This window comes from Halichondria panicea, chromosome 13 (assembly GCF_963675165.1).
Source record: "Halichondria panicea chromosome 13, odHalPani1.1, whole genome shotgun sequence".
In the NCBI taxonomy this organism is placed as follows: domain Eukaryota; kingdom Metazoa; phylum Porifera; class Demospongiae; order Suberitida; family Halichondriidae; genus Halichondria; species Halichondria panicea.
The window spans coordinates 240,113-267,372 of record NC_087389.1 but is presented as its reverse complement, the minus strand read 5'-3'; the positions used below and the strand labels follow the sequence as shown (position 1 = coordinate 267,372).

At 43.6% G+C, this 27,260-nt stretch overlaps 7 protein-coding genes and 1 non-coding gene across 10 annotated transcripts; 4 read left to right on the top strand and 4 right to left on the bottom strand.

Moving 5' to 3' along the window:
* Positions 1-326: 326 nt before the first annotated feature.
* On the top strand, positions 327-3,965 carry LOC135346392 (protein FAM50A-like). The gene is made up of 11 exons (XM_064544004.1): positions 327-588; positions 672-859; positions 1,011-1,138; positions 2,165-2,241; positions 2,457-2,523; positions 2,630-2,691; positions 2,744-2,820; positions 3,009-3,063; positions 3,118-3,237; positions 3,597-3,707; positions 3,767-3,965. The coding sequence occupies exons 1-11, from the start codon at positions 478-480 to the stop codon at positions 3,794-3,796; spliced, it is 1,026 nt and encodes a 341-aa protein (XP_064400074.1). The 5' UTR covers positions 327-477; the 3' UTR covers positions 3,797-3,965.
* A 660-nt stretch (positions 3,966-4,625) lies between these two features.
* Positions 4,626-7,867, bottom strand: LOC135346387 (nucleolar complex protein 4 homolog). Of its 2 annotated transcripts, XM_064543999.1 has the most exons (12): positions 7,698-7,866; positions 7,398-7,646; positions 6,901-7,115; positions 6,811-6,841; positions 6,520-6,759; positions 6,407-6,457; positions 6,085-6,257; positions 5,778-5,888; positions 5,597-5,670; positions 5,228-5,400; positions 4,884-5,006; positions 4,626-4,771 (listed from the first exon to the last, which is right to left on the bottom strand). In XM_064543999.1, the coding sequence occupies exons 1-12, from the start codon at positions 7,809-7,811 to the stop codon at positions 4,676-4,678; spliced, it is 1,650 nt and encodes a 549-aa protein (XP_064400069.1). In that variant the 5' UTR covers positions 7,812-7,866; the 3' UTR covers positions 4,626-4,675. The 2 variants fall into 2 exon arrangements, with proteins under 2 accessions (XP_064400069.1, XP_064400070.1); XM_064544000.1 differs by lacking the exons at positions 4,626-4,771; positions 4,884-5,006 and having other exon boundaries at positions 5,351-5,465; positions 7,698-7,867.
* Positions 7,865-10,123, top strand: LOC135346388 (tRNA (guanine(6)-N2)-methyltransferase THUMP3-like). The gene is made up of 8 exons (XM_064544001.1): positions 7,865-8,075; positions 8,136-8,207; positions 8,258-8,880; positions 8,943-9,012; positions 9,150-9,344; positions 9,456-9,469; positions 9,538-9,661; positions 9,946-10,123. The coding sequence occupies exons 1-8, from the start codon at positions 7,887-7,889 to the stop codon at positions 10,048-10,050; spliced, it is 1,392 nt and encodes a 463-aa protein (XP_064400071.1). The 5' UTR covers positions 7,865-7,886; the 3' UTR covers positions 10,051-10,123.
* Positions 10,124-10,711: 588 nt separating this feature from the next.
* On the top strand, positions 10,712-16,483 carry LOC135346436 (uncharacterized). The gene is made up of 10 exons (XM_064544054.1): positions 10,712-10,940; positions 12,315-12,419; positions 12,611-12,793; positions 12,862-13,093; positions 13,270-13,516; positions 13,571-13,746; positions 13,823-13,991; positions 14,138-14,345; positions 14,524-14,673; positions 14,740-16,483. The coding sequence occupies exons 1-10, from the start codon at positions 10,872-10,874 to the stop codon at positions 16,282-16,284; spliced, it is 3,084 nt and encodes a 1,027-aa protein (XP_064400124.1). The 5' UTR covers positions 10,712-10,871; the 3' UTR covers positions 16,285-16,483.
* Positions 13,145-13,217, bottom strand: Trnar-ccu (transfer RNA arginine (anticodon CCU)). The gene has a single exon. It is a non-coding gene; the product is annotated as a tRNA-Arg (tRNA).
* LOC135346438 (uncharacterized) lies at positions 16,479-17,333 on the bottom strand. Its single transcript, XM_064544056.1, has 3 exons — positions 17,060-17,333; positions 16,768-16,954; positions 16,479-16,655 (listed from the first exon to the last, which is right to left on the bottom strand). The coding sequence occupies exons 1-3, from the start codon at positions 17,278-17,280 to the stop codon at positions 16,542-16,544; spliced, it is 522 nt and encodes a 173-aa protein (XP_064400126.1). The 5' UTR covers positions 17,281-17,333; the 3' UTR covers positions 16,479-16,541.
* LOC135346441 (general transcription factor 3C polypeptide 6-like) lies at positions 17,315-20,460 on the top strand. Its single transcript, XM_064544059.1, has 4 exons — positions 17,315-17,418; positions 19,837-19,917; positions 20,009-20,111; positions 20,172-20,460. The coding sequence occupies exons 1-4, from the start codon at positions 17,371-17,373 to the stop codon at positions 20,402-20,404; spliced, it is 465 nt and encodes a 154-aa protein (XP_064400129.1). The 5' UTR covers positions 17,315-17,370; the 3' UTR covers positions 20,405-20,460.
* Positions 20,397-27,239, bottom strand: LOC135346435 (bromodomain and PHD finger-containing protein 3-like). Of its 2 annotated transcripts, XM_064544051.1 has the most exons (10): positions 25,559-27,238; positions 25,264-25,409; positions 24,920-25,076; positions 24,567-24,827; positions 24,056-24,245; positions 23,727-23,888; positions 23,333-23,563; positions 21,809-22,950; positions 21,347-21,489; positions 20,397-20,948 (listed from the first exon to the last, which is right to left on the bottom strand). In XM_064544051.1, exons 1-10 carry the CDS (start codon positions 27,014-27,016, stop codon positions 20,735-20,737), a joined length of 4,104 nt encoding a protein of 1,367 aa, XP_064400121.1. In that variant the 5' UTR covers positions 27,017-27,238; the 3' UTR covers positions 20,397-20,734. The 2 variants fall into 2 exon arrangements, with proteins under 2 accessions (XP_064400121.1, XP_064400123.1); XM_064544053.1 differs by lacking the exon at positions 20,397-20,948 and having other exon boundaries at positions 21,348-21,489; positions 21,739-22,950; positions 25,559-27,239.
* Between the last annotated feature and the right edge of the window lie 21 nt (positions 27,240-27,260).

Genomic DNA, 27,260 nt, shown 5'->3' with positions numbered 1-27,260 from the left:
TGTAAACTCAGAGAGGTGTTTATCGGCAAAGGAACTCAGCAGCAGACCATTCTCCAGCATGCCCCTCTTCCTGTGAATCAAACACGTCAAAACATACGGTGTGATAGTTCCACATACCTACTCTGGTACAGTAGTCTTGCTCTCTTTACTGCCACAGCCTCACCGACCCGAGGCTTGTATTCAGGTACCCACATTCTCTCAGTCTCAGCACTGTTGGATGAGTATTTTCCAGCCATAGAAGTCAGTACTGGAGCCATGGATCTACTGAGGGTTCTCTGGACCCCTAAAGCTCTCAGCAAGCTGCAAGATACACTCATCATCTTTATCCTGTACAAGTTATGTACATCTGCATAACCTCCATTCTATAAGTTTAGATGGGCGTGACCGTTTCTCAAGCAGTAGGGCCACGCCCATCTTATTCCACATGTGAATTTTTATCAGGATTTTTATAGCTCTACTTATAGTGCAGTGCTAGTGATGGCTCAATACAAGGGAGCAGCATCTGAAGGCAATAGAGCAGCCAACTTACTCAAGCAAAGAGAGAGGGCCAAAGAAGAATTGGAGAGGATGAAAATGAAAATATCAGAGGTATAAACTAAACCGGTAGACAGGTCCCCTAGCCTGAGGCTTGTGGATACCTTCAGCGATTATTTCTGGCCTCACCCTTGCAGGAGCATTCCGTGAAGACTGCTGGAATGTTCCAGGTGACCGACAAGTTTACGACGAGCTTTGATGCAGTAGAGGAGGAGCTCAAATCGTCCACAGTGGGGTTGGTCACTCTGGAGCAGATGATGGAGAAGAGGCAGATACTCGTTAAGGAGAGAGAGAAACAGCTGGCTGCCATGCTACCTGGGAAGGGGTCAGTACATTTCTGTAACTGTTTTTTGATCACTAAAATAATGTTAATACTTGGTTGTTGGTGTGTGTTCATAATTGTGCTGATACAGGTAGCTAGAGATTTCTTTATTGTGGAGTGTAGCCATTATTATAGTGTGTCCTCCTCTGCCTAGCAACAAGGGCAAAGGGAAAGGCAAGGGCAAGAAGAGTGGTGTGGGTACCCTCTCCTTCAACATGAACGATGGTGACGACGAAGAGGAGGAGGAGGATGGAGGGGACGACAGCAGTGAGGAGGAGAGAGGTACTATGTAGTAGTGGGTGATACAAAGAGAGGTACTATGTAGTAGCGGGTGATACAAAGAGAGGTACTATGTAGTAGCGGGTGATACAAAGAGAGGTACTGTGTAGTAGCGGGTGATACAAAGAGAGGTACCGTGTAGTAGCGGGTGATACAAAGAGAGGTACCGTGTAGTAGCGGGTGATACAAAGAGAGGTACCGTGTAGTAGCGGGTGATACAAAGAGAGGTACCGTGTAGTAGCGGGTGATACAAAGAGAGGTACCGTGTAGTAGCGGGTGATACAAAGAGAGGTACCGTGTAGTAGCGGGTGATACAAAGAGAGGTACCGTGTAGTAGCGGGTGATACAAAGAGAGGTACCGTGTAGTAGCGGGTGATACAAAGAGAGGTACCGTGTAGTAGCGGGTGATACAAAGAGAGGTACCGTGTAGTAGCGGGTGATACAAAGAGAGGTACCGTGTAGTAGCGGGTGATACAAAGAGAGGTACCGTGTAGTAGCGGGTGATACAAAGAGAGGTACCGTGTAGTAGCGGGTGATACAAAGAGAGGTACCGTGTAGTAGCGGGTGATTCAAAGAGAGGTACCGTGTAGTAGCGGGTGATACAAAGAGAGGTACCGTGTAGTAGCGGGTGATACAAAGAGAGGTACCATGTAGTAGCGGGTGATACAAAGAGAGGTACCATGTAGTAGCGGGTGATTCAAAGAGAGGTACTGTGTAGTAGCGGGTGATACAAAGAGAGGTACTATGTAGTAGCGGGTGATTCAAAGAGAGGTACTGTGTAGTAGCGGGTGATACAAAGAGAGGTACTATGTAGTAGCGGGTGATACAAAGCTACAACTTATCCTGTGTGATTCTACTGCCATAGAGCAAGATATTTATGCCATCATGTCCATGCTTCTAGTTGGTTTCACTATATGGTTAATGCTTGTATTCACTGCAATGTAACTAGGCTGTAGACTCTGGCAGTATTGAGTAGTGAAGATGGTGTCTGCAATTATCTTGTTCAATTCATGCCCCCCCCTTCTGTAGAGCCAACGTCCAAGAAGCGTAAGATGGGCAAGAACCCAAACGTGGACACCTCCTTCCTCCCGGACAGAGACAGAGAGGTCAGCTCTTGTCAGGCTAGAGGGTTGCTATGACTACATACATACATACTCAACAGTATTCCTTCCCTAACTATATTATGGTAAGGAGAGGATGTTATGCATTTGGCTTGTATCCCTACAAAATGTTAACGATAGCTCTAGTTTTGTGGCACATGTAGCAAGTAAGAGCAGTGCTATTTTGACCAGCTGTTGCGTTTCTGCTAGGACCATTACAGAAAGAGGAAAAACTTGAAAGAGAGACTCTCAGACAAGAGTGGGTCAAGGCTCAGGAGAAGATTAAAAGTCAGTTGTATATATTTCTGTTTTCTACCTGTGATTGTTTGGATTGTGTTTCTTTATCGAGTTCACTAGTGGACTTTTTGTGATATTAATTTGTCTTATGGTACAGCTGAGGAGATACTGATCACCTACAGTTACTGGGATGGTTCTGGACATCGGAAACATGTCAAGGTAAAGTTAGTTGCTAACGATAACCACCGGCTGTCACATGACCTGTGTGCAGATGCGCAAGGGGAACACTATATCACAGTTTCTGCTCAAGTGTCTGGAGAATCTGAGGAAGGACTTCAGTGAACTAAGGTGAGCTACAAAACAATTGGTTTTTCCCTTGCAACCACTTAGTTACTAATGGCCCTAAGTACACACACACTTCCCGAAGAGACTTCATGTACTACGGAGACAGTTTATCTACTCCGATATACTTGTGTGACAGTAGCCAGTCTCATGGACCAAAGTACACTTGTATGTATCTAGTCTTGTCATTGCAGGGTGGCTAATGTGGACAATCTGATGTATGTCAAGGAAGACCTCATCATACCTCACGTGAGACGACACACCCTCTGTCTTTAGTTGTGTCTATTGTGTGTCTCCCTACAGCACTGCTCGTTCTATGACTTCATCATCAATAAGGCGAGGGGCAAGTCAGGTCCTCTGTTTAGCTTTGATGTCCATGACGATGTAAGGCTGGTAGGGGACGCCTCACTGGAGAAGGACGAGGTACAGCCACCATCTTGTTTAGTGTTTACATTCTAGCAAAACTGTATGAGTCCCTAGACATGTACGCCTACACACATGTACGCCTACACATGTATGCCTACACATCAGTCATGTACGCCTACACACATGTACGCCTACACATCAGTCATGTACGCCTACACACATGTACGCCTACACATCAGTCATGTACGCCTACACATGTACGTGTGTTGCTGAAGGTAGTGTCATCATTATATACATACATGTAGAATTAACATTTTTGTACTAGATGCTGATTTGTTGGAACCCAAAAACATTTATCATAGAGTTACTACTTTATAGCATAATTAGCTGTGTGTCATTTCCCACTTTCCCTCCAGTCTCACGCTGGTAAGGTGGTTCTGCGCGGTTGGTATGAGAGGAACAAGCACATCTTCCCGGCAAGTCGGTGGGAGCCCTACGACCCAGAGAGGAAATGGGATAAGTACACGGTAAGAACCCGTAATGTTAACTCGCACTACCTCATACATGTCTGTTGTTATATATACAGATTGCAGACAAAAAGAAGAAGGCGGCATAAAGCCATGAAGATGGAACACTATTGACTGTCTGAACTACTCAAAACTATGTTATTCTTTTTCATCATGTACATAATTAACACATACACACGAGTGTACTTATTATGTAAGTATTTCATGCAGCTATACATTAATGGAAAGAAATACTGTATTTTCTTCTACCACACCCGCTCTCTAATATTAATTTATATCCCCCAAAAGTGTATACATGTAGTATATACATTAATTTGAGCACACATTAGTTTTCGGGTACGTGTTACATGTACATGTGTTCATTTCTGGTCAGCTGCCTCACCTATATGTACATACAGAATTGACGTTACACAGTATACTGTTTACAACTGTCAAACCATAGAGGTCTGGGCTAGAGGTGTCTGGTGATGCAAAGACAGGAGTTGATAGTACTGCAAGTGGGCCGCTGTACTGTATCACGGAGACCCTATCCTAGTTCTGGAGACATTTAAGAAAAGCAAAAAAATTGAACGAATATTTCTTTCTTCGTTTATTAATATCCGATCTACATTAATTTTCAAACAATGTCACTCTCTTTTTTTCTTGTATCACCCCCTTACTTACCTTACCTTACAAAGTAAGGCTTACTTTTTTGCATGTGATGTGTGATGTGCTATGTTAGTGATGCTTGTAACAATTGTTGTTGAGAACAAGTGATGCATGATGATACAAATCCCATAAACCGAAAACTCTGCTATTGATCAGATTCGAACTCGCAACTTTCGATCTTAACCTTAACGCTTTAATCGCTGGGCCACCCGAACCCACAACGTCATCATGAAAATGATATCATGTCATGCGCAGAAGCCAATAAAGAACTCAGAAAATATAATTATTTTGTACTTTTCTTGAATAATAAATGCTACTAATTAATGATCTATCGGCCATACTAATCTAGTGGGTTCATTGAAGTTCAGTGGTGTGTCACTTGCTGCCCTCAGGCCAGTGCAAGCCTCTTTAAACAACTGCACGGGAGACAAATAATCATTATCACAACACAGCTCATTAAAAAGTGAATATTTGAGAGTCTCGACAATAACTTACAATCATGCCAATGAATGATAAAAGTCTGATTACCTGCTCATTATCAATGTCCAAGTATTTCCCGAGCTGGGTCTCGGTCTTGTTGTGTGTGTGGGCAGGGTTCAGCAACTTCCTTAGTAACTTGGACACAGCTGGACAGTAATGGCTCTGGAGGGTCTGTAGGAAGGGGGGTGGGGTGTAAACCAGTGTGACAGCACATTCTCTATATCAAAATACTATATATTGGATACAGTATATGACAAGTATACGACACCAGGAGGTGACCAACATGTCTTGGACTGTTTCCTCAAGACTAGCAATAAACCATGCTGAGAATGACTGTTAATATCCTACACATGTATGGTTTGTATGGAGTAGTGTTCAGCTATTGAAGATACCTTGAGTTCCCACAGAGAGCTCTCGAGTGCCCTACACTTGGCTGGGTCGGGTTCAGAGAGGTCAAACGTATCGGTGTTGGGGGTGTAGTCACCCTCTCTCCTGTGTAGGAGCACCTTGCAGTTGGGGTGCCTCTTGATGAGGTTACTCACACACACAGCTCCCACCATCACCCCTATAGGAGGGAAAGAAACAGGTCCTGAAGACATGTACAGTAGAATTGTCCCAAGATATTTTTTGCTATGGGAGAAGAGATAGTGAATTGTCTTACAACTATACAAAATACTAGTTACTATCATGGTCATGAAAAATACAATGGCCACACAATGGAAGAGGAGAATGGGACAGGTGTTCAATAAGAGCAAGCGTACCGTTGGGTGGAGCTGAGAGGGAGAGTCTGGCTATCTTCTTAGCAAATGCAGCAACCAAGTACATGGAGAGATGTCTGCCGGTAAAAGAAAGAAAGGCTAGCTATAGCAAGAATTAAACAGACCCTATACACAACAGAACTATATCTAGACATTTTGTAAATACACACTAATTTCGTCTCACGTTGACTGTAGGAAGGTATCCAGGAGATGAAAGAAGCGTTGCATGTACTTAACGTGAAACACAGACGGCTCCAGCAGCTGATAAAGTTTGTTGTAGAAGTCCGGGTAATCTCTAAAGATAAAGCACCATCATCAAATACAAAACTTAACTCCTTTTAATTAGCATATCTGAGAGGCAATTACCACAAAGCTACGTACAGAATGCATCTATGTGACTTATCATGACGATAGAACAGATGCTTTATCATGTTATGGTATCATTGTTCCAAATGTCCACCACAAAATGTCATTCTAGCTGCTGCCCTTACAGGTGGTGCTGATTCATGAGCAGGAAGAGACCGTTGAGAGCGAGGAGTCCAACCACGCCTCCCTCATCGTATGAGTAAGTGAGGAAGTCAAGAAGGAGACGAGGATCCATCAGATTGGGAATGACTTCAGAGTGGAGGGACACAAGCATGTGTTTCCGCAGGGACGGACCCAGCTGAGAATGAATGAAACATGTGATTAAACATCAGAGCCTTTATGAAGCGTTTTCTGGGTGGGAGTGTTAGCTTTTAGAATAGGGAGGCAATATCTTTGGTAGTCAAATCCAGTGTGTGACCAGGAGAGCTTTAATTTATACACACTCACTGGTAGTCTGAGAAAGGCTAGCCAAGCATCACTGAATTGCTTGCGATGTTTCTAAAGAGAGGAAATACAAAGCTAAAATAGTAACGTTATTATATTAACATCGCGAGGCTCACTTGTAAGCTCCTGACAGTGAGTGCTTTAAGCTCACGCTTGCTCCTCTTTGCCTTAGGAGGGCCCTCGTCTTTCTCCTCATCTTCTAATTCGTCGTCTGCTGCCTCCTGTTGTCGTGACGACAGACCGGGTGGTGTACCAGTCAGGAACTCTACAAGTTCCTCTTCTGATGAGGGCATGATTACTGACCTGAGTGCAGTGCGGCAATTCTTGACAAACAGGTCACTGACACTCGCGGAGTCCTATATATAGGAATTATCAATAGTAGCATTATTCCAATTGTTATTTCTTACCATTGTATCAACTTTAGTGGAGATGATACTCCTGCATAGGATATCAATGTCGTAGGATACGAGTACACCAGATTACAATTACGAACTTACGCTATGTTTTTAAGCCAATAATATCTGACATCGTCATAGTGAAGGTACTCATCGGCAAACTGTCCAATCAGATCACCTCTGTTTGTGTCATCGTCAAGGAGACAGGAGACAATTGAATGAAAGAGATTATTAGGGTATATGTAGCCTTTGAGAGTGGACTGGTGGGTGTGGCCTTCTACTTGCACCAGCGACACAAGGGAGCAAAGAGCAGTCCACTGCAAGCAATTATAACAGCATCATTATAATCAGAGCTTACAATGAGGAAATGAGCTAGAACTGATTAGTGTACATCTACATACAACACACAGAAAAGCACAATCCTATAACTCAAGTTATGAGCACTCAAAGTAAGCTATCAAAACAGGCCCGTTTTAGAATAATCACCAAGGCTAGCCCCCGGCCCCATGCTTGTTCTTTGAGAATGGTAGAAAGCAATCACTGATGTTTAGATAGGTATTTCAAAGGTCTACAAATTCATTAAAATGTGAACTGTTCACCTGTATCTCTTTGTGCTCGTGATGTGTGAGCTCCTGAAGTTTCTCCAGACCAAAGACATAGTTGTCTCTCATCCATTTCTGATACTGCCCTGCAAGGTCATCGCTACCCCTCTCTCTGGGGGGGTTGGCTTTCACAGCCCCCCTCACACTGGGGGGCACAATCCACGAGTAGTGCTTGCTCACTAGGTGGGAGTACACCTTGGCTAGGGTCTGTATTGCAGCCTTCAGTAGGGGGACATTCTCATCACACTGTGTCAGTAAACCGTGTGATAGAGATGCATATAACTACTTGTGACTTACATTGAGGTATTCTAACAAGTCCACTAGGTTGTTGGAGTTTTTCTCGCTCTGTATGACGCTCTGGGAAAGTGTAGAGAGTCGTGCAAGTGCTTCCACAACTTTTGTCTTCTCCATGATCACTACTGTAGTAGTCCACGTGGATACCTATTTGTCTTAGAACTCCTTTTCTTTTTTTGCTACCTCCAATCCATGTGGCTTAAAAAAATAGTTAATATGGCAGCCAAAGGTACAGGTCTGTGTACCATTGTGGCTACAGTGCCTACTGGCCTGGAGAAGGGAGCAGCTGAAGAGTGCAAGCAGGTGCTGGGTAGGGGAGACGTGGTTTCTGAGAGAGGGAAGATTATTTTTCAATTGCATTGTCTGGAGGAGCTTGCCAAGGTATGAATTCCACAGCCGGCCAAGCAAGCTGAGTTTCTATGACTATTGGCTTCAGTACAGGTTGATGAACTAAGATCCATTGAAAATTTCTCTGTGTTGGTGAAAGATATTCCAGACTGGTGCAAGGATGAGGTAAGATTCCGTTCTAGTGTGTATAGTTTTCCTCCATTGTTTGCTTGTAGAGCTCTGCGCTTGAGCGACTGTTTAATCTTCCCTCTGATGCGTCCATTGACTGGTCCACTCCTCTCTCAGTGTGGAGGCACTATCAACGCTTGTTGTCAGCTACTAACACCAGTGCCAGCACAACACATATTGATCGTGATGTCAATGATACTCGAATCAACTCTTCTCAAAACGATCAAGGCGATTCTCGAGTCAACGAAGCAATAAGTGATCCTAATTCTCCTAGTGTGGCTCAAGCAGAAGTTCATCAGAGTGACACCACACAGGATGCTTTAAAGGAGCTAGAGGCTGCTATTGAGAGCACAATGTTGTCTCCGAGGGACCACGTGTCCTCAAGTCCTCCCATCGGGGACTCGACAGCATTTCGTGTGACATGTGTGAGAGGAGGGCGTAAACATGTCTTCTCATCGATGGAGGCAGCTGGCAGACTAGGGGCTGGTCTTGAAAAACGTTTCGGATGGAAAGTACTGATGAAGAACTATGATATTGAAGTCCTGTTAAACATACGAGGAGATGGAGCCAAGATTTTCATTGCACTTAGTCAAGAGAGTAAATCGAAACGAAATATCACCCACTTTGGTCCGACCACTCTTAAGTCTGTCATTGCGTATGGAATGTTGCGGTGGGTGTACTGTATTGCAGCATTCATTGTACACATTTCACTTGACACAATCATGCATGCAGGCTTGCTAATATACGGCCGGGAGAGGTTGTCCTGGATCCTCTGTGTGGTGGCGGCTCCATCAGCATTGAGGTAATTTAATAGATCTGTCTGCAGAACTATAGTGTTAGGAGTCCAGGCTATAGATCCAAGGATTTTCTATTTTGGTGAACCCCTTGACTTTTTCCATTGCTTTTGAATCTATTATTTGTGTGTTTTGTTCTGCTCAGGGCTCTTTGGCCTGGCCCTCTACGTATCATTTATTGGGGGATAACCACGAGCAAGCTGCTCCTAGGGCAATGGCCAACTGCACTGACTTGAGGTCGAGTGGAGCGGGTAGTGGTCTTAAAATGGACATCCTACAGTGGGATGTACAAAGTCTTCCTCTGAGAACGGCCTGTGTGGATGTCGTAGTTACTGACTTGGTGAGTATTCTGCATGCTTGTGCTTACAAGTATATGTTGTACAATTTATTTATTTCTCCATACTCTTACCCCCCCCCCCCACACACATACATGTTGGTGCTCTGTGCTCAGCCTTTCGGAAAGAAGTGAGTTCATACACTACACATTTGTCATGTGTCTTCAACTTTAAATTACCCCCCCCCCCCCCAACTAGGAGTGGTAGGAAAGTGGATAACAGGGTGCTGTATCCATTGGCCTTAGAGGAGCTTGGTCGAGTGTGCAAACCCACCACCTCCAGAGCTGTCCTTCTCACCCACGACAACAAATCTCTCTCAAAGGTACTGTGAAACGGTTTGGCTGGTTAGTGGTTCTTATGTTCACTTACAACAAATTGTTCTGTTCCGCCCAGTGTACCAATCTCTTTGTAGCTAGTTAAGTTCCGCCCAGTGTACCAATCTCTTTGTAGCTAGTTAAGTTCCGCCCAGTGTACCAATCCTTTGTAGCTAGTTAAGTGCTGAGGTCATTTTATATAGTATTCTGTAGTCGTTTTGTTGGTATATACTGCACATTGAAATTATTTGTATGAGTAGCTTTTATTATGACAGATTTTGTTTTCCAAAAGGCTTTGTTGCGTACGAGTTTCTGGAAGCGACAAGTGACCAAATGGATCAACATTGGTGGACTAAAAGCAGCTGTATATATATTACACAGAACTGGCGATTTGTGAGAACTATCAATATCTCCTATGTCTGATGATTGCAGCTGTTTTTGATGACTAATTAAACATACTTTGCAGCAGCTCTTACTGTCAAGATACCAGGAGTTACCATATTTGACCATTACTCTATATAGACATTGGTTGCAGTACTGAGGAATGTAGAGCATGCATTGGTACTGGTAGGAGTCACTGCATTTGTTTGTTTAAGGACAAGACTGTTTCCGTTACTGATTCAGATCAGTGTTGGGGGGGACAAGAATTGAGTTACCGGTACTATGTAAATGATGTATACGTTTGTACTAAACCAGGCTCCAATTGTCCAGTAACATAGAGTCTATCTGTTTAATTTTACTGAGACACAAGTTTAGTAGTCTATAAAGTGTGCAAGAGGAGGGCCTTGTAATGGCTGTGCATGTGTTGAGTGTGCAAGAGGAGGGCCTTGTAATGGCTGTGCATTGAGTGTGCAAGAGGAGGGCCTTGTAATGGCTGTGCATGTGTTGAGTGTGCAAGAGGAGGGCCTTGTAATGGCTGTGCATGTGTTGAGTGTGCAAGAGGAGGGCCTTGTAATGTGGTAGCTAGCAGATCAGATCCAATATTTTATTGCAGATAGCTATAACAGTATTCATGACCAGTTTGTTTCCTGTAGTAGGTATTATTCATCACATGATCTGTTGTACTTGTACACCTATTAGACTGTAAATAGTATACTGGCAGTGCAAGTAAAGGTTACTGGTTCGAGCTCATCCTACCAGACAAGATAGAATAAGCATTAATGTTATTTTAATGACCTACAGTGGATCAATCAACAGTGCAAGAGTTACAACATTAAGATGCCACTCCAAAAAGCTGAAGCATTGTTCCATTTCAAGCCAACAGCCACTGTGGAGCTAGAGCTCAAGGCATGTGTATTACTGTACCATACACCATACACCATACACCATGCACATACAGCCAAGCATGTATATTACTGTAGCTCAGAGCTACCATACACCATGCACTACACATGCGTGTCCCTTCTATAGTTCTAGTTTATAGCTGGTCGTGTGGTTCTCCTGATCCTGTAGAGGTCGGACATACATAGCATGTAGCTATTAAAGTTGCCACACCTCTACTGTACTGTATGAGCGAGATCATATTTATTTGTTTGTGATTTAAAGTTACGATTAAAGTTATGTTGAAGGAACTTGTAGAAACAAACCATTTACCACCGTCCCATGGCCCACAAAACGTGTCTATAGTATTGTGGTCAAATTAACTTGTAACTGTTCGTCAAAATAATAACAAATTGATTTCACAATGCGTTTCAGGTTTAAACTATCATTATTATTGTTGTGTGTGTGTTGGAATAAAGATGGTGGCTCCATGAGGTGTGTGTGTGTGTGTGATTGCACAACAGATATATTTTGAAACCTACACAGTTAGTGTAGATAAGTGCAGGTGTCACTATGACATGTGCAAGTTCCTTTTCAGCTCTTGTTTTGTCTGCCTGTGTTCCTAACATAGTTGTGTGGGTGTGGCCTTGAGCATTCAGTTTGACACCTTATATGGCCAAATACAATGTACTGACTTTTAGAATAACTCCAGATCACTAATGGGATTATATTGTATTTGTGTTGTGATAGCACTCACTTTATGAGTATTCGTGATCTCTTATGAATGGCATATATTGTACTCTGACCTTCTGTATGGCTATCCAGGTGTGTATTGTTGCTCTGTATGTAGCTGTGATTGGTGTGGCAGTATTAAAAGCCTGAGGCCAATTTGCAGTAGTCAGTAGTGAAATCTTGGCATGGGTCTTTAATTGCATGCTGTAAGGCTTTCCGTCACCTTAATTCAACGTCTCAAGTACTCCACCTAGTCGTATGTTTTGAGGAAGTTAGATCGTGTGTGTGTGTGTGTGTATCTGTAATTAAAGTTGCTTTCCCTTCGTTTCCACACATGACATTCACTTCATTAGTTTGTATTACTTAATTATGTACACTTTCAGAGTTTTGTGGTGTCCTAATTATATTAATCAAGGTTCACTTTCATCTCCCTAGACTGTGTATGTATGTGTGTATTCACTGTCAGCCAACCATGTGTATAATATTATTGTAGGTATGTGATATCAATGCAGAATTGTTCTATATACAACAACGCATATATAATCTTCTTCACCACCACCGACTCCCACACACACACACACACACACACACACACACACACACACACACACACACACACACACACACACACACACACACACACACACACACACACACACACACGCACAGAAGGGGGATATTGTGGTTGTGAGACGGACAAGCGTTGGAGAGGGGTGGTGGGAAGGGGAGATCAACGGGAAGAGAGGACTCTTCCCTAGCTCATTCGTTAAAATGGTGAGATGACTAGCCATGTCTTTGTACATACTTGTTGCTCCTTTGTCATAATTATGGCCAGGGTTTTTCCTGGGGGGGGGGGAAGAGAGAAAAAAAGTTGGCGAAATGTAAAGGGTCCATGTATTTGTGTTACTAACGTAGTTTTGCATAGCTATTGGTTGACAACCTAACCTCCTGATATGTATTTGCAGCTATCTAGCTCGGCTGAAGGTAGTCCAGTAAAAGAGAGGATGCCTCCTCTCACTCCTGGGTCCAGTAAGAAGGCCTTCATGGAGACTCTCCTCACTCCTTCTACCAACGTTCAAGACCAACTGTATGACAGAGAAAAAGCCAGCGACATATTTGTGCAAGGCCACTCTGAAATCAGCATCTCGGTATGTTTTTTGCATGTTTGTTGTATTGAAGTAATTCCTAGCTGATTGCATGAGGTTTTTCCCTGCAGGCTGGTCCAAGATGGGACTGTTTTCCACCGACCTTGACAATAGTCATCAAAGATCTGCATACAGAGACGAGGTTCAGTGGTGTAAAGCATTTCACTGTGTTTGACGTTGAGACGAAACAGCTGGGCACACAGGTCACCAGGAGGTACAAGAATTTTCTGTGGCTTTATGACAAAATGGCGGAATTGTTCCCTTGCGTCAGTCTTCCTCCATTGCCTGTAAAACAGTTTTCAGGTAAGCAAAAAAACCTTGTAGTGTTCAATATGTAAATGGCTAAAAAAAATACACCTCCGACGGGACTCGAACCCGCAACCCCCGGCTTAGGAGGCCGATGCCATATCCATTAGGCTACGGAGGCTTGTTATGAAGTTCTGATTTAATCTCTAATTTATTAGTAACTGCCCTTATAGGAATTGAAGAACATGGCATTGAAGCTAGAAGAAGAGGTTTGGAGAATTTTCTCAACAGAGTGGCCAGCCATCCTGTTCTTGGATCCACAAAGCTGCTGCGTGACTTTCTTACAGAGAAAGATGACAAAGATTGGAAGATTGGAAGGCAAATAAGCAATATCAAGGTCCCAAAAGCAGCTAGAAAGCTCTTCACTGCTCCAGTCTACTGCACTGTAAAGTATCCTCCCTTCAACGTGCCAATCAATCAGTGAGTTAAAAAGTTAAGTGAATCCATCATGAAACTAATCTTCTGTACTTACAGATTGCCTTCCATTGAGAAGTTCTCGCGTTTCAGCCGTGTGCTGGAGATACAGATTCAGGCCCTCCAGAACACCTGTCAACAGCTGTGCCAATCTAGCGGAAAAACAATGTCTATTGTCAACATGCTTGGCAAGGACTTCCAGAAGATGGCCAAAGGAGCTCAGCCTGTCAGTGCAGGTGAGTGTTCTGTAACTTATGATGGCCCATAACACTGAGCCTAGGGTGTTTTTAATCGTTGTATTTCGTTTCTCAGGGCGGCGGAAAGCGACGCCCACACACAACAGCAACCTCAGCGTTCCGAATGGACACGTCCCATTCCATTCCTCCTCAGGCCACCAGCGAGTACCCAGTGACATTGAAGAGGAGGACAGCGATGGAGAAATGGACGATGCATTCGAGTGGAACTGGAGGGACGACTCAAAGTGAGTGATACATAATGTCAAGAGTTCGTTAGGAAGAGTACGCAACTCCAATAGACTGTACACAGGAGGCATTCTGTCTGACCTACGTTTTCTCTAACGAAGATCATGTGCATGCATGTATTTGATATAATTATTTTCACGTGCAGGTTCAACTGCATGATGAGGGAGCTCTATGACGTGGCTGGAGCGATCAGGAAGTTGGCCAGTCTCCATCAGGATCACCAGGAATCAGTGGAGCGGAATGTCGTGGACCCCCTCGCAGAGTATGTGGGGATCATACACACGCTGCCAACACTTGTCAGGCTTCACGATGAAGCTATGGAGACGTACAAAATCAGCAAAGAAAAGGACACGGTCAGTAAATTAAAATTGTAGCTCTTGCATTTCTTGTTGGTTACATTTCAATATCGTACAATTGCTCATAGTCGTTTCGTTACCAACGGCATAATTATGTTAATTGTTACGTGTACATTGTTCTCAACAATCCCTTGTTAAGAATTGCACACGTACTGTACACATTTTCTATCCACAGAGGAAAGAAGCCGAGGAAATGAGACAACATTGTGAAACACTCAACAACATAATACTTGCAGAATTCGACTACTACAGCAACACAATGATCAATGACTTTGAAACCATTATCCTCAATCTGCTCAAAGAACAAGCAACCTATCACAGACAGGTACACACTTTCCCAGTGTTGTTATCCAGCCTGGTTTTAAATGGTGTACGTTTAATTCTGCTGCAGGTGGCCAAAAGCTGGGACTCACTGTACGAAGGCTACATCAATCGAAGATCATCGAGGCTTCCACAAGAGGCAGAGAGAATTACTAGCTCTGGAAAAACTTTCTCGTTTGGCAAGAGTGGAAGTTTCACAGGATCGTTTCCCTCTAGTCGTGTCTCATCAGGGAGCTTCGATATGTCAGTACCAGCATCTCCGACGGAAGCCACACCGGTACCCTCGGAAGGATCCACCTTTCAGTCACCCTCGTTCATTACTGTGGAGAAAATGGATCCAGCAGCAAGGCATTCTGACAGCTGGGAGAGAATTGACGATTCCCTGATAGTAGGTTCTCCTCAAGATGAAAGTTTGCTGGCTACAAGTCAATCGAACTCAGAAAATCAGGATCTTTACGCGTCTGTTATTGTACACCAGCAGCAAGACACTGAAACAGTTGTGGGCAAAGATAAAAAGCACCATTCTTACGCTAACATCAATTTCCAACCCCTAACTAAAGATAAACCGGAAACTCGTTCATACGCTAACATTTCAATAATGCAAGGAACAAGTTCCATTGTATCTAAGCCCAAATCTGCCCCAAATTCTCCTAAAAAGCAAAAAAAACCAATACCTATTCGAAGAAAGCAAGATTCAGACTCACTAACCTCGTCACAAGAATTTACTACTTCCACGGAGTCTAACTTGAGTCCTACGAACATGGTCAAACTTCCAAAGAAGCCACTGCCGCCAGCCAAACCTAGCAGACCTTCCGTGTCATCACCTGAAGACAAGCCTTCATTTAATATCAGTACACCAGCGCTCAACCAACTGCCTCAGAAGTCCATCACAGCAAATGATAAGCCCCTCCCTGTCCCACCCAATAGTACCAGTCCGCTGTTTGAGAAAAGAGAGAGAAGTAAGACAACTCTAGAAAGTGGCTCTGAAAAGAAACTGCCTATGTTACCACCTTTGAAGCCTCTTCGAGAATTTGCCAAGACCACGGATAATCTCCCCACTCTGAAGGAGGGAGAACCTCCTCCATTGAAGAACATTTCTGTTTCACATCCTGCTCTAAAATCAAAACTGAGTGAGCCAATTCGAAATAAAGTGCAGGTTGGATCAAGCGTTGGGAACTCAAATCAACAGCCCGTAGCTAGTGAGACTAATCGAACTAATAAAGTGCGTGTTAGTACTGACCTTAATCGGACCAAAGTACAGGCTGCACCTAATGTTGCTGATTCTGCAACTCACACTGGCAGAGACGAACTCATGAGAAAACTATCATTGAGACGACAAAGACTTGAAGAGCAACTTGGAGCCCACAAAGTTACCACACATAAATCGAACATGGGGAATATATCAGTGACCTCCTCGGAAAGAAACTCTATTAGTTCCACAGCAAGTACGGAAGTGGTGGTCAAGTACAGCACAAGAGAGGAGCCCTCGCATGGAGCAATCGGAAACAGTGGAACAGGAACTGGTAATGTTGTACTAAGAGAACAAGTGGACGATGGTAGTTTGGCCAAGTTTGGCATTATCGAAGATACTAAGGGTGGAAGTTTTGTGATATAGTTATTTGTCTATGTCTGTGTGTGTGTGTGTGTGTGCACGTATGATTGTACTAATTCCCCACCCACCAATGTTCTCTCCTGCATTATGTGTATGTGTATTCACACCTTTATTATGTGCGCGTGTGTGTGTGTGTCTTATTTTGTTCAAGGCAATTCATTTCTGACTCATATTCAACAAGTCTATTTTGATCTGATAATTATGATTGAGAAACTTATAATGTAAGAAATTAAGCCATCGGTTCTTAAGTATAGCTACCACTACCACAAGGTATGGCTCCAGTTGATTGGGTTAGTCTCTTCCATACGCTGCTTGTCTGCGTCCCGTTCAGCTCTTCTCTCTGCTTTCCTCTGGGCAGCATGTACTTCAATTAGCTGCATGGGCAGGCATCAGTTAAAAACCTCACACTAATCGGAACAAACGCAGTTCAGGGAAATACTTCTCATGCTAATAGGTGTGAATTAGTAAAGGTAGCACTTCTATCACCATTTTATTTTCATCTCTGAACTGGGATAGGAATTTTCTCTTTTCCACTTGAGCCTCGTTGTCTTTGATCGTATTTTGTCTCTCTTCTTCAGCTAGTTTATCTGACTCTTCAAAACTCTTAGCAAACAAGTGGCGAGGGTTTTCAATCTGGCCCAGTTGCATTTTTAGCTCATCACGAAGATGACTCCTGCATGAATATCGATAAATAGATCAGAGTATTAAAACATAGCCAAGTTTATACAGTGTGCCACAAACTAGATCTATCGTACTGCTTTTACAGTTGCGGTCTTACTTTCTCACTGCCTTTTCCCTCTCTGATCCATAATAGAACACTTGGTAGTCTTTGTACTTCTCCATTTTTGCACATCTTTTGTTGCCAATCCGCTCAGATTGTGCTTGAAAGGTTGGGTCTGTCGTCTCTGTACAAGCAGTTCTTCTCGTATTGTCCCAAGGCATGCTCTCCCATTCCTTCTGCCAGACTCTAGCTCGACTTGTCTTCTGTCTAGGCTCCATTTCTGCAGTCACTGAGCTCAGCAGCACTGCAGAATTATAAATGGGCGGGGCTGGATATGGTAATTACCCAGCTACTGAGATAAGCATGCAATGGAAGAGTTGACTGATTCAAGTATATCTGATGAATGGGAAGAGGAGGTGGGCATGTTGTGAATGGAGGAATGCGGAATGAAATGGAATATGGAACACAGATATGAAGAGCAAGCATTAGTGTCTTTATGGTTGACACACTATACTTTCTAAAATTTTAATAAGTTTAGATTATACTTTCAGAAAATTGTAAAACCGTTGAAATTGGATCTACGGAATTCAAGTTATGACAGCTGAAAGAGTCCCCGAACCAATTAAACAGCGGGGGGGGGGGGGGGGGGGCTTGTAGTTGAACAACAGCCATAACTTTAGTACTGTTGATCCAATGTTAAAATTTTTATGATTTTCTGAAAGCTTAGAAAGAGACCTTTCAAACTACGTGTTTAAAATCTAAAATTTTGTTGGGGCCATAATTGTCATTTTTTGGCTATGGACCATGGGCTATATAATATAATCCATGGTATCGCCAAATTGGCAAATGCCTCTCGAATATCAACTTTGATGGTACCATTTGAAAGGTCTCTTTCTGATTTTCGATCCACAGAATTCAAGTTATGGCAGCTGAAAGATTCCCAAAATCATTAATTAAACGGAGGTGGGGGGTGTCTTTCAACAGCCATAACTTCAGTACAGTTGATCCGATGTCAAAATTTTTATGATTTTCTGAAAGCTTAGAAAATTACCTTTCAAAAGATGTGTTTCGATCCAAAATTTCATTGGGGCCCTAATTTGTCATTTTTCGGCCTCGGACCATGGGCTATAATCCATGGTATCGCCAAATTGGCAAATACTTTTATCTCGCGAATATCAACTTTGATGGTACCATTTGAAAGGTCTCTTTCTAAGCTTTCAGAATAACCTAAAATTTTTGATTTTTGATCCACAAAATTCAAGTTATGGCTGCTGAAAAAATCATTAATTAAATGGAGGGGGGGTGTCTTTCAAACAGCCATAACTTCAGTACAGTTGATCCAATGTCAAAATTTTTATGATGTTCTGAAAGCTTAGAAAATTACCTTTCAAATGATGTGTTTCGATCCAAAATTTCATTGGGGCCCTAATTTGTCATTTTTCGGCCTCGGACCATGAGCTATAATCCATGGTATCACCAAATTGGCAAATACTTGTATCTCTCGAATATCAACTTTGATGGTACCATTTGAAAGGTCTCTTTCTAAGCTTTCAGAATAACCTAAAATTTTTGATTTTCGATCCACAAAATTCAAGTTATGGCTGCTGAAAAAATCATTAATTAAACGGAGGGGGGGGTGTCTTTCAAACAGCCATAACTTCAGTACAGTTGATCCAATGTCAAAATTTTTATGATGTTCTGAAAGCTTAGAAAATTACCTTTCAAACGATGTGTTTCGATCCAAAATTTCATTGGGGCCCTAATTTGTCATTTTTCGGCCTCGGACCATGGTATCGCCAAATTAGCAAATACTTTTATCTCTTGAATATCAACTTTGACGGTACCATTTGAAAGGTCTCTTTCTAAGCTTTCAGAAAAACCTAAAATTTTTGATTTTCGATCCACAGAATTCAAGTTATGGCAGCTGAAAGATTCCCAAAATCATTAATTAAACGGAGGGGGGGTGTCTTTCAACAGCCATAACTTCAGTACAGTTGATCCGATGTCAAAATTTTTATGATTTTCTGAAAGCTTAGAAAGAGACCTTTCAAACTACGTGTTTAAAATCTAAAATTTTGTTGGGGCCATAATTGTCATTTTTCAGCTATGGACCATGGGCTTATAATCCATGATATTGGGCCGAAATTGGCAAATTTTTTCATCTCCCAAATACGAACTTTGATAACACCATTTGAAAGGTCTCTTTCTAAGCTTTCAGAAAATTGTAAAACCGTTGAAATTAGATCTACGGAATTCAAGTTATGACAGCTGAAAGAGTCCCCGAACCGATTAAACAGCAGGGGGGGGGGGGCTTGTATTGAACAACAGCCATAACTTTAGTACTGTTGATCCAATGTCAACATTTTTATGATTTTCTGAAAGAGATCTTTCAAATTATGTGTTTAAATCTAAAATTTTGTTGGGGCCATAATTGTCATTTTTCGGCTATGGACCATGGGCTATAATAATCCATGGTATTGGGCCGAAATTAGCAATTTTTTTATCTCCCAAATATGAAATTGATGATACCATTTGAAAGGTCTCTTTCAGAAAATCATAACATTTTTAAACTTGGATTAACGATACTAAAGTTACGGCTGTTGAAAGGTATTCAACTGTAACCCCCCCCCCCCCTCAATTTCAGCTGCCCTAACTTGAATTCCCTGGATATATTAACTGTGTTGTGTCAACCGTGAAGATAGTATAATGCTTGCTCTTCATATCTGTCGTCCCATATTCCGTTCCATATTCCAGTTCATTTCGCATTCCATCTTTTACAACAGCTGAGGAGGTGAGATCAAAGTTAGTTTACTGTACTCTGTGATTGTGTGCAGGTGATTCTCCTGGTAGAGCTCAAGGGACTACCCAATGCTGAGGAACCTATCCTAGCCTGCAGGGACACTTGTAGCATCCTGGTAGGCATTGAATGGCTACCTGTAGATGTACCACTAGTATTTATGTGTGTGTGTTGTGTGTGAAATGGCTAATGCTCCCATTTCCCCTCAGGGTATGGACTCCCCTGAGCCTATGCTGCAGCTGGACCAGTACCTGTTTAAGGGCAACTACGAAGACATCGTAGGCACAACAATGGTGTTTGAACAAGATAAAGGTGCCTATGGCGTCAAGTTAATACATTACATCACCAATGTTTGTCTATAATTATATGCAGGGAAGAAGTTGAATTACATTTGCAAGACTAACAAGAAATTGACCATGAGCAGAGTGATTTTGAAGCCTAAAGAGACCCCCCATGAAGATACAGATGTACCCCCTACTGGTGACGAGAATAGTACAGAGGAAGCGACTGACTACGAAGGAACAGATATTACAGAGCCCCCTCAGAGGAAGACTGATTCACCATCCACACAAACTCTTCCTTCTCATGCAATGAACATTTGTTGACTACACGTATATATCACTTCTTGAAAAAATAATAATGAGCAATTTTTTTCAATTAAGAGTTTAGATAATCATATGGAAATGCTATAATTGATCAGATATGTATTAGTAGGAATCATAGAGTATATAGATATTCTTACACTGAGTTCAAAATATTGAGACTGCATGAGAGAAATGTGTGCTCGTAGCAGTGACAGTAAACAAGGAATGTATAGAAATCATGTGGTACAGTATAATACATGAACTGAAATGATGGTAGTGAGTGAGTGAGTGGGTGAGTGGGTGTGAGTATCATAAGTATGAAAAAAGGGTCAATCTAAAGGGGAGGTTTATTTAGAGTTTCTGTTGCTGAATACATACATCTGCACTGGAGTCATTGTTTGATTCTTGAATCACTTGTTGCCTGGAGACTCGTTGCTGATACTTGATGGCTCTGTTGAAGGCCTCCTTGACAGAGCGCTTACTGCTCCCACTGAGCGCCATCTTGCTGTGGTCAGAGGCTTCACTCACTCCCAGTGGCTCTATCTTTTCAGGAGGTAGCCATTGCCTGCATGGTGGAGAATGGGAGAGGTAATTAGTACGTCTCAGGTGAAAAGTGTACACACAAGGATAAAAACAATCAATCAATTATTGGCCACAATGTGATTTCTTCAAACTAACGTTCTGTTGTGTAAATTTATTACAGTATTACACACCACTATTGAATACTGCAGGGCAAATTGCACATGTACTGTAAGACATGTATAACACACTTGGCTGAGAGGTGGGAATTAAGGCACGCACGCACACACGCACGCACGCACGCACACACGCACACACGCACGCACGCACACACACGCACGTACACACACACACACACACACACGCACGCACGCACACACACACGCACGCACACACACGCGCATGCACGCACACACACACACACACACACACACACACGCTCACCAAGTGCGCCTCCCATCGAAGAAGCGGACAAGGTAGGTGGAAGTCGGGTTGGCCCCTCTCAACTGCAACACCTCGTTAGAGGGAGCCTGTATCTTCTCACCGCTGATAGTCAGTCCTTTCTTAGGAATGTCTGGGTCAATCACCTAACAAAACAATGAACAGTCCATGTATGACAAGTTAATGGACACATAATTAATCAACAAAATGGCCAAGTCAACCATTACACTGTGCTGAGGACTACACGATACTACATGTATACTACTACGGACCTTATAAATATTATACATGACGTGATGTACAGATAATTATGGCTAAAGTGTTAGTTCGAAAAGCAGCTAGTAACGAATGTACACATGACAGCTAGTACACACATGACATACTGACTGACTCACCAGAGCAGGATAGGAGGGGTAACCCCTACACATGACAGCTAGTACACACATGACATACTGACTGACTCACCAGAGCAGGATAGGAGGGGTAACCCCTACACTTGGCCCAGACTAGATCCAGAGGCTTGATCTCATTCTGCTGCTCTCCATTTACGACCAGACCGTTCACCGGGCGAGCAGTCATCAGCTCTCCACCCAGACTAGCAGCATCAGATGACTCTGAGGTTAGTCTCCTCTTTTTCTTCTTCTCACTCTCACTCCTGTAGCCACTTTTCCTTTTCTTACCAGCCTTCTTGAGCAATTTTCTCTTGTGTAGGACATCAGTTGCAGTGAGGTCCTCCAGGCTACTAGCACTGGGGATGTGATGGCTGTCAGACAAGTGTTCACTACTGTAGTCCTCACCACCCATCTCGTACTGCGATGAGGAGTTACTCTGCCTTCTAGTTCTTGTTATGGAGGGCATCGACGGGATGTGTCTCGCTGGATTTAGTTTGGGTATCGTCGTAGTATGGAATGAAGACAGTGGAGGGAACGTATTGAATCCATTCACAGTTGATTCCGGTTCCACTTCAGAGGTACTTGTGGCATAGGCACCACTGCTGTTCAGTCGCTGTCTTCGTTTAGAGTGTCGAGAGCCACTTACATGTACATCTTCTGGTTGAGATTCGCTGCCCCAGATTCCGTCAGAAAGCTTTGATCGAGATTGACTTGAACCGTTTTGTCTGTTAGTAGGAGCTCTCGTTCGTTTGTGAGACTGCTCCGGGATCAACTCAGCCACACGAGAATCAGATGTGCTCTTCTTGATAAGAGCTCTCGACTGCATTGGCCGTTTAGAAGATGAACCGGCCGATCTCGTTCGTTTTCGAGGCACAACGTTTGATTTAGAATCCGACTCTGATTCGTAATCGCTACTACTCTCTCCAGTGTTGGAATCATCTTCTCCGTCAGAGGATACGATCACACCTTTAGACTGGACAAACACATCATTATGTTGTGTCTCAATCGTCTCTTTCAGCCTTTCCTTTTCTCTCTCTTCCTCCTGAAGCGCGTTGGCCCTCTCTTCGAGTTTGATTCCGGAGTGAGAGAGGATTTGCTGTCGACTGGCTGTCATACGTAGACTACCGTGAATGAGGTGACTGGCTAGTTCCTCGGCATTGCGAGGAATGCTTGGAGCACGACGCCTTTTCGGAGAATTGGGAGGCTCATCAGTGTCTGCAAGATGGGAGGCAGATTAGAGGGTACAATGATTTAATACAGTGCGCAGACGATATTTACAGCAAGCTGATACTGCACAGGTACACATGTAGATAAAGCCTGGGGGTACATGTACAGTCATGTACGTGGAACTGATGGGGCTACACGTACAGTATAATATACCGTATAGTGGGTATATTTCGAGGGTATAAATCTTTGTGGTTTTCGCTGATTACGCATCTACCGCGAACATTTATACCCACGAATTTAATATCGCATGCATGCATGCTGCAGAAAGGCTGCTATTCCGCGAAAACCTTTTTAACAGTCATTCTGTGAAATTTTATACCCTCAAACTATACGGTACACATGTATTAGTAAAATGAAAATTCACACCTACCTGAGTTTCTAGCCTTTTTTAGCTGGTTCTTTTGCTGCCTCCTCACCGAGACCAGCTCTCTCTTAAGATTCTTAACGCGTGACCTCTTGGTGGTTCCCGTGTACTGTGCCTGAGCCAGCTCCAACTGCTCCTGAAGTATCTCCACCTGCTCATCCATTGAGAGGCTCGTTGTGCTGAAGTTCCGAGGCCGAAAACCACCCCCACCACCACTAGAGCCAGGCTCACCAATGTCTGTGGGGAATGAAACAAGAGTATGAGTATATGCACGCTACAGTCCATAATAAACGAATACTACCAGCATAAAAGAGGGCACAGAAATGGTCCAAAATCCACCCCCTTTTTGTCATTGGAGGCGTTTCTCAGTCCACAATGTGCATGTGTGTGTGTAACTCACCGTGTTCATCTAGGAGGTTTATGTGCTCGTTACTGGAGGATCGTGCGAGGGTGTTGGGGGTGAGGGGAGGGGGCTCTTGTACCTCAGGCTCGTGCAGGCCAGTCACAGAGCTCACTCCAGCACTGGCCAGCTGCTCTCTAGCCTGCTGTAGGATCACCGAGCCTGGAGAAGGGGTGGGGGTGAGAGTGAGGGGTGGGGGTAGTTAGAATATGCAGAAAGAGGGCACTCTTAAAATAGTGTGCCCCTGTGTATATACAGCACTAAATGTACAACAAGGTAGCTTCAATATTGCCTTCTAAACCTCCTATACTGTACACACATAGCTGTACCTGCATCTCTGATTCGTAAAGCCGCCTTGTAGTAGATGGTTTCAGCCTGGTTGTAGATAGTGGCATTGTGCCAGACATGGTAGAAGTCCTCCTCAAAACTATCCAGACTAGAGTACTGGTTGTTCTCAACCTTCTTCCTCATAGTACTGAAGTCCATCGGGTGTTTGATCACGTCCAGGTAATCTGGTACCTGGGTTTGTGTGTGAGGTGTAATAATTACTGGATTAAAACAGTCACAAGAAGGGCAGCAGTCTCATCACTAGTAACAAAGGAGAGTTACCTCCCTCCACTAATGGATTGTGGAAGCCAAAAGCACTACTGGTGCACTTGGTGGAAGCTGTACACACACACATGCAGGTCAGTACCTTAAATGAAGGTTTTGATAAGGTTGCATCACATTGCTAGACCACACCACACCACAGACAGAAGACAAACAACTCCAGCCCCACAAAATTAAAAAACAATCGCCTAGCTATCTATAACACCATTGCGCTAACCACACAATCCTCACCTCCTCCGAAGAGACGGGTTCGCCAAAAATGTCTGCCGGGTCCTTCCTCCCCAGTCGATCCAGTATCCTCTTCATCACCATGGCGAGGGGTCGCAGTTGGAGGTCATTGATCATGTACAAGTATCTCAGCTGTTCTCTCTTGAGTTTCTCTCTCTTCCTCACGAGTTCCACAAGCATCCTGGCCCGCTCCAGATCATGGCGGAGGTTCTTCCAGAGAGTGAGCTGCTCACTGATCACCTCAAGTTCCTCGTCAGTCAAGTTCTGGGGAAAATGGGGCACAATATTACTTTTCTAGGCTGCTGGTGATACTTCATATAAGACCCCACAAATATAATTACGAAGTATCAACCTACCACAGTGGAGGTCCTCTGTCCCTTGTTGTTGGCCTGGAGTCTTCTCAGGAGGGGCACTCCATTGCGAGATTGTCTCTTCAGCTTCCAGTAGCTCACTAGCCGGGGGATGAACTGCGACTTCTTGTGCAGGTTGATGTGGCTCACAATACGGTCCAGTCTGAGTGCGGTGGGGTGGGACAAGATGACGTAACAGCTAAATGTATACAAACACAACTTAAGCAGGTGATCAAATGACACAGTATTAACCAAATGTTTCTGTGTACATGTATCAATACAGAGCTACATGTAACAATCACATAGCAGTGAAGTAAAAGCTGCTACACACGAACCAACACCCAGCTCACCTGTGCTGAGGGATGTAGGGAATGTTGACAATGGGGGCCATGGAATTTCTCCGCTCTGCCATTTTCTTACGAGCCTTCTTGATGGCCTTGCTCTCCTTGATCTTGACCTCCTCCCCCTCGGTTGGTTCTACTGTCGCCCCATCCACCTGTGGAGAGAAAATGTGTAAGTTGATTCCATTAAACATTACGATAGGCTAGCTCTCAATAACTATAAGAGACTATTATTTTGCTCAAAATGAAAGAACAAATGTCCTTGCAACATGTACTGTACTAGCTTACAGTGTAGTGCACTCACCTGTTCACTTTCACTGGAACTGGATGAGTCGTTCTCTCCCCTCTCCAATTTCGCCTTCTCCATTTTCTTTTTGACAGCCGGAGGTGTGTGGGTGTCGCAGTATGCCGTCTTAACGATCTCTCCGTTCTTACCCATGGCAACCTTCATGTGGAGGGAGGCGTGTTGAGCACAGGTGACATGGAAGGCAACATAGCAGTTGGCTTTGGCACATTGTATGCTTGCACCCATTCGATTTCGACAGATGTAACAAGTGAGTTTCCAGCGAGCAGAAGGGATATCGTTGATGCCATCAATCGGTTCCAAAAACACTGGATTTGAGAATTGGACTTCGGGGATCCAAATAGCACAGATGACATGTGCCCACCGTCCGTCAATGGTCTGCTTGAAACCTCCACCTTTGTTTGGGCACAGAGCACAATCTACGGATCTTGAGGGTGACTGCAAACATCTCCTACACAGCCATTGGCCCTCGGGGATGTAGGGAACACCGTAGCACTCCTGATGCACCGCTAGATTACACATGTCACAGAAAAGAATAGCGTTGGTATTATGGCACTCACCATCGTTACAGATACAACAAACAGCGTTCTCGTCGATATTGTACATGTTCTTGAAGGGTTCGGCTCCACCTTGCAGCGAGTGACTCTCGAAACAGCATTCCTTCTCCAATCGATCCATGATGAGCTCAAACACCTCTTGGGGCACCACAGTATGACCTTGAGTGCGTCGTTCTTCGTTAAGTAGGGATAGCCAGCGACTATCTTCCTCATCGATATCATACTCGATCATCTCGTCTAGATCTTCGGTCGTTTGAGCAACAAATCGAAAATACGAGGATTCTCTACTAAGTGCATCTTGTGAGTCTGCGTCGTCCAATATGGAAACTTCAACTTTAGGGAGGGGGATGATACCATCGTTTCCTTTTCCAGGTGTTTTTAACTTTGATTTTCGCTTTCCCTTGTTCTTTGCCTTTGATGAACGGTTAGGGGTTTCCCCTTTCGAGCCCCTCCCTCTTTTGTGTGCAGGATGGTGAGTACGAGTATTCGAAGAGCGTCCTTTATTACACGAGCCTTCCCCTTCATCCTCACTATGCAGGCTCATATCAAGTTCTTTGTCGATTTCAACACGTCTGTAAGAATTTTCAAATTCAACTTCCACCAAGCGTTGAGCCTCCGCCCATGTTAGCTCTCGTTTCGGAACTCGTCGTCGAGCAGTGGCAGGTGTTCCCCCAGGTGCAGGGGATCCAGGACAAGACCTTGAGGCAGGGCTAGGATGAGGGGAGTCTTCACCAAGGAGACAGCGAGGATTACTAATTGGGGGTCCAATTTGCCCAATGTGGTATAGCAGTCCGGTAGCACTTCGATAGGTCTTTTGACATGCCGGGCAATTGTAGGGAGGCTTTCTGCCTTTAATACTTTCTGCTATTTCGTTAGTATTGAACGTGAGTGAATTATTCATGGTCAAGCTTAGTGGATCATCATAGAAGCTTCGCGATTGTCCACGCTACAGATACAACTCTACAGTTAGATGACTTGATGCTTTGTCTTGCCTTCTGGTTACTTTAATAAGAGCGCTTCTAGCCTAGTAGTATAGTTTGGTCCTTGACTTTACTTGATCAACAGTAGCCATTTTTCCACATGACTCACGAGACCTTTTAAGTTCAAAGGACACTTTGACGAATTTGTCTGGTAAAGGGTGGATA

Coding starts and splice junctions, on each gene's coding strand:
- LOC135346392 (XM_064544004.1), top strand. CDS start 478: ATGGCTCAATACAAGGGAGCAGCATCTGAAGGCAATAGAGCAGCCAAC. Junction 860..1,010: donor GCCATGCTACCTGGGAAGGG/GTCAGTACATTT, acceptor TCCTCTGCCTAG/CAACAAGGGCAAAGGGAAAG. Junction 2,242..2,456: donor TCCCGGACAGAGACAGAGAG/GTCAGCTCTTGT, acceptor GGACCATTACAG/AAAGAGGAAAAACTTGAAAG.
- LOC135346387 (XM_064543999.1), bottom strand. CDS start 7,811: ATGGAGAAGACAAAAGTTGTGGAAGCACTTGCACGACTCTCTACACTT. Junction 6,842..6,900: donor TATTGGCTTAAAAACATAGC/GTAAGTTCGTAA, acceptor TATCCTATGCAG/GAGTATCATCTCCACTAAAG. Junction 5,671..5,777: donor GATACCTTCCTACAGTCAAC/GTGAGACGAAAT, acceptor TTTTACCGGCAG/ACATCTCTCCATGTACTTGG.
- LOC135346388 (XM_064544001.1), top strand. CDS start 7,887: ATGTGGCTTAAAAAAATAGTTAATATGGCAGCCAAAGGTACAGGTCTG. Junction 8,208..8,257: donor CAGACTGGTGCAAGGATGAG/GTAAGATTCCGT, acceptor GTTTGCTTGTAG/AGCTCTGCGCTTGAGCGACT. Junction 9,662..9,945: donor ACAACAAATCTCTCTCAAAG/GTACTGTGAAAC, acceptor GTTTTCCAAAAG/GCTTTGTTGCGTACGAGTTT.
- LOC135346436 (XM_064544054.1), top strand. CDS start 10,872: ATGCCACTCCAAAAAGCTGAAGCATTGTTCCATTTCAAGCCAACAGCC. Junction 14,346..14,523: donor TCAGCAAAGAAAAGGACACG/GTCAGTAAATTA, acceptor TTCTATCCACAG/AGGAAAGAAGCCGAGGAAAT. Junction 14,674..14,739: donor AAGCAACCTATCACAGACAG/GTACACACTTTC, acceptor ATTCTGCTGCAG/GTGGCCAAAAGCTGGGACTC.
- LOC135346438 (XM_064544056.1), bottom strand. CDS start 17,280: ATGGAGCCTAGACAGAAGACAAGTCGAGCTAGAGTCTGGCAGAAGGAA. Junction 16,955..17,059: donor AGGGAAAAGGCAGTGAGAAA/GTAAGACCGCAA, acceptor ATATTCATGCAG/GAGTCATCTTCGTGATGAGC. Junction 16,656..16,767: donor TCAGAGATGAAAATAAAATG/GTGATAGAAGTG, acceptor CTGCCCATGCAG/CTAATTGAAGTACATGCTGC.
- LOC135346441 (XM_064544059.1), top strand. CDS start 17,371: ATGGAAGAGTTGACTGATTCAAGTATATCTGATGAATGGGAAGAGGAG. Junction 19,918..20,008: donor GGGACACTTGTAGCATCCTG/GTAGGCATTGAA, acceptor ATTTCCCCTCAG/GGTATGGACTCCCCTGAGCC. Junction 20,112..20,171: donor GGTGTTTGAACAAGATAAAG/GTGCCTATGGCG, acceptor AATTATATGCAG/GGAAGAAGTTGAATTACATT.
- LOC135346435 (XM_064544051.1), bottom strand. CDS start 27,016: ATGAATAATTCACTCACGTTCAATACTAACGAAATAGCAGAAAGTATT. Junction 21,490..21,808: donor ACCCCTCCTATCCTGCTCTG/GTGAGTCAGTCA, acceptor TTGTTTTGTTAG/GTGATTGACCCAGACATTCC. Junction 20,949..21,346: donor TTCGATGGGAGGCGCACTTG/GTGAGCGTGTGT, acceptor TCCACCATGCAG/GCAATGGCTACCTCCTGAAA.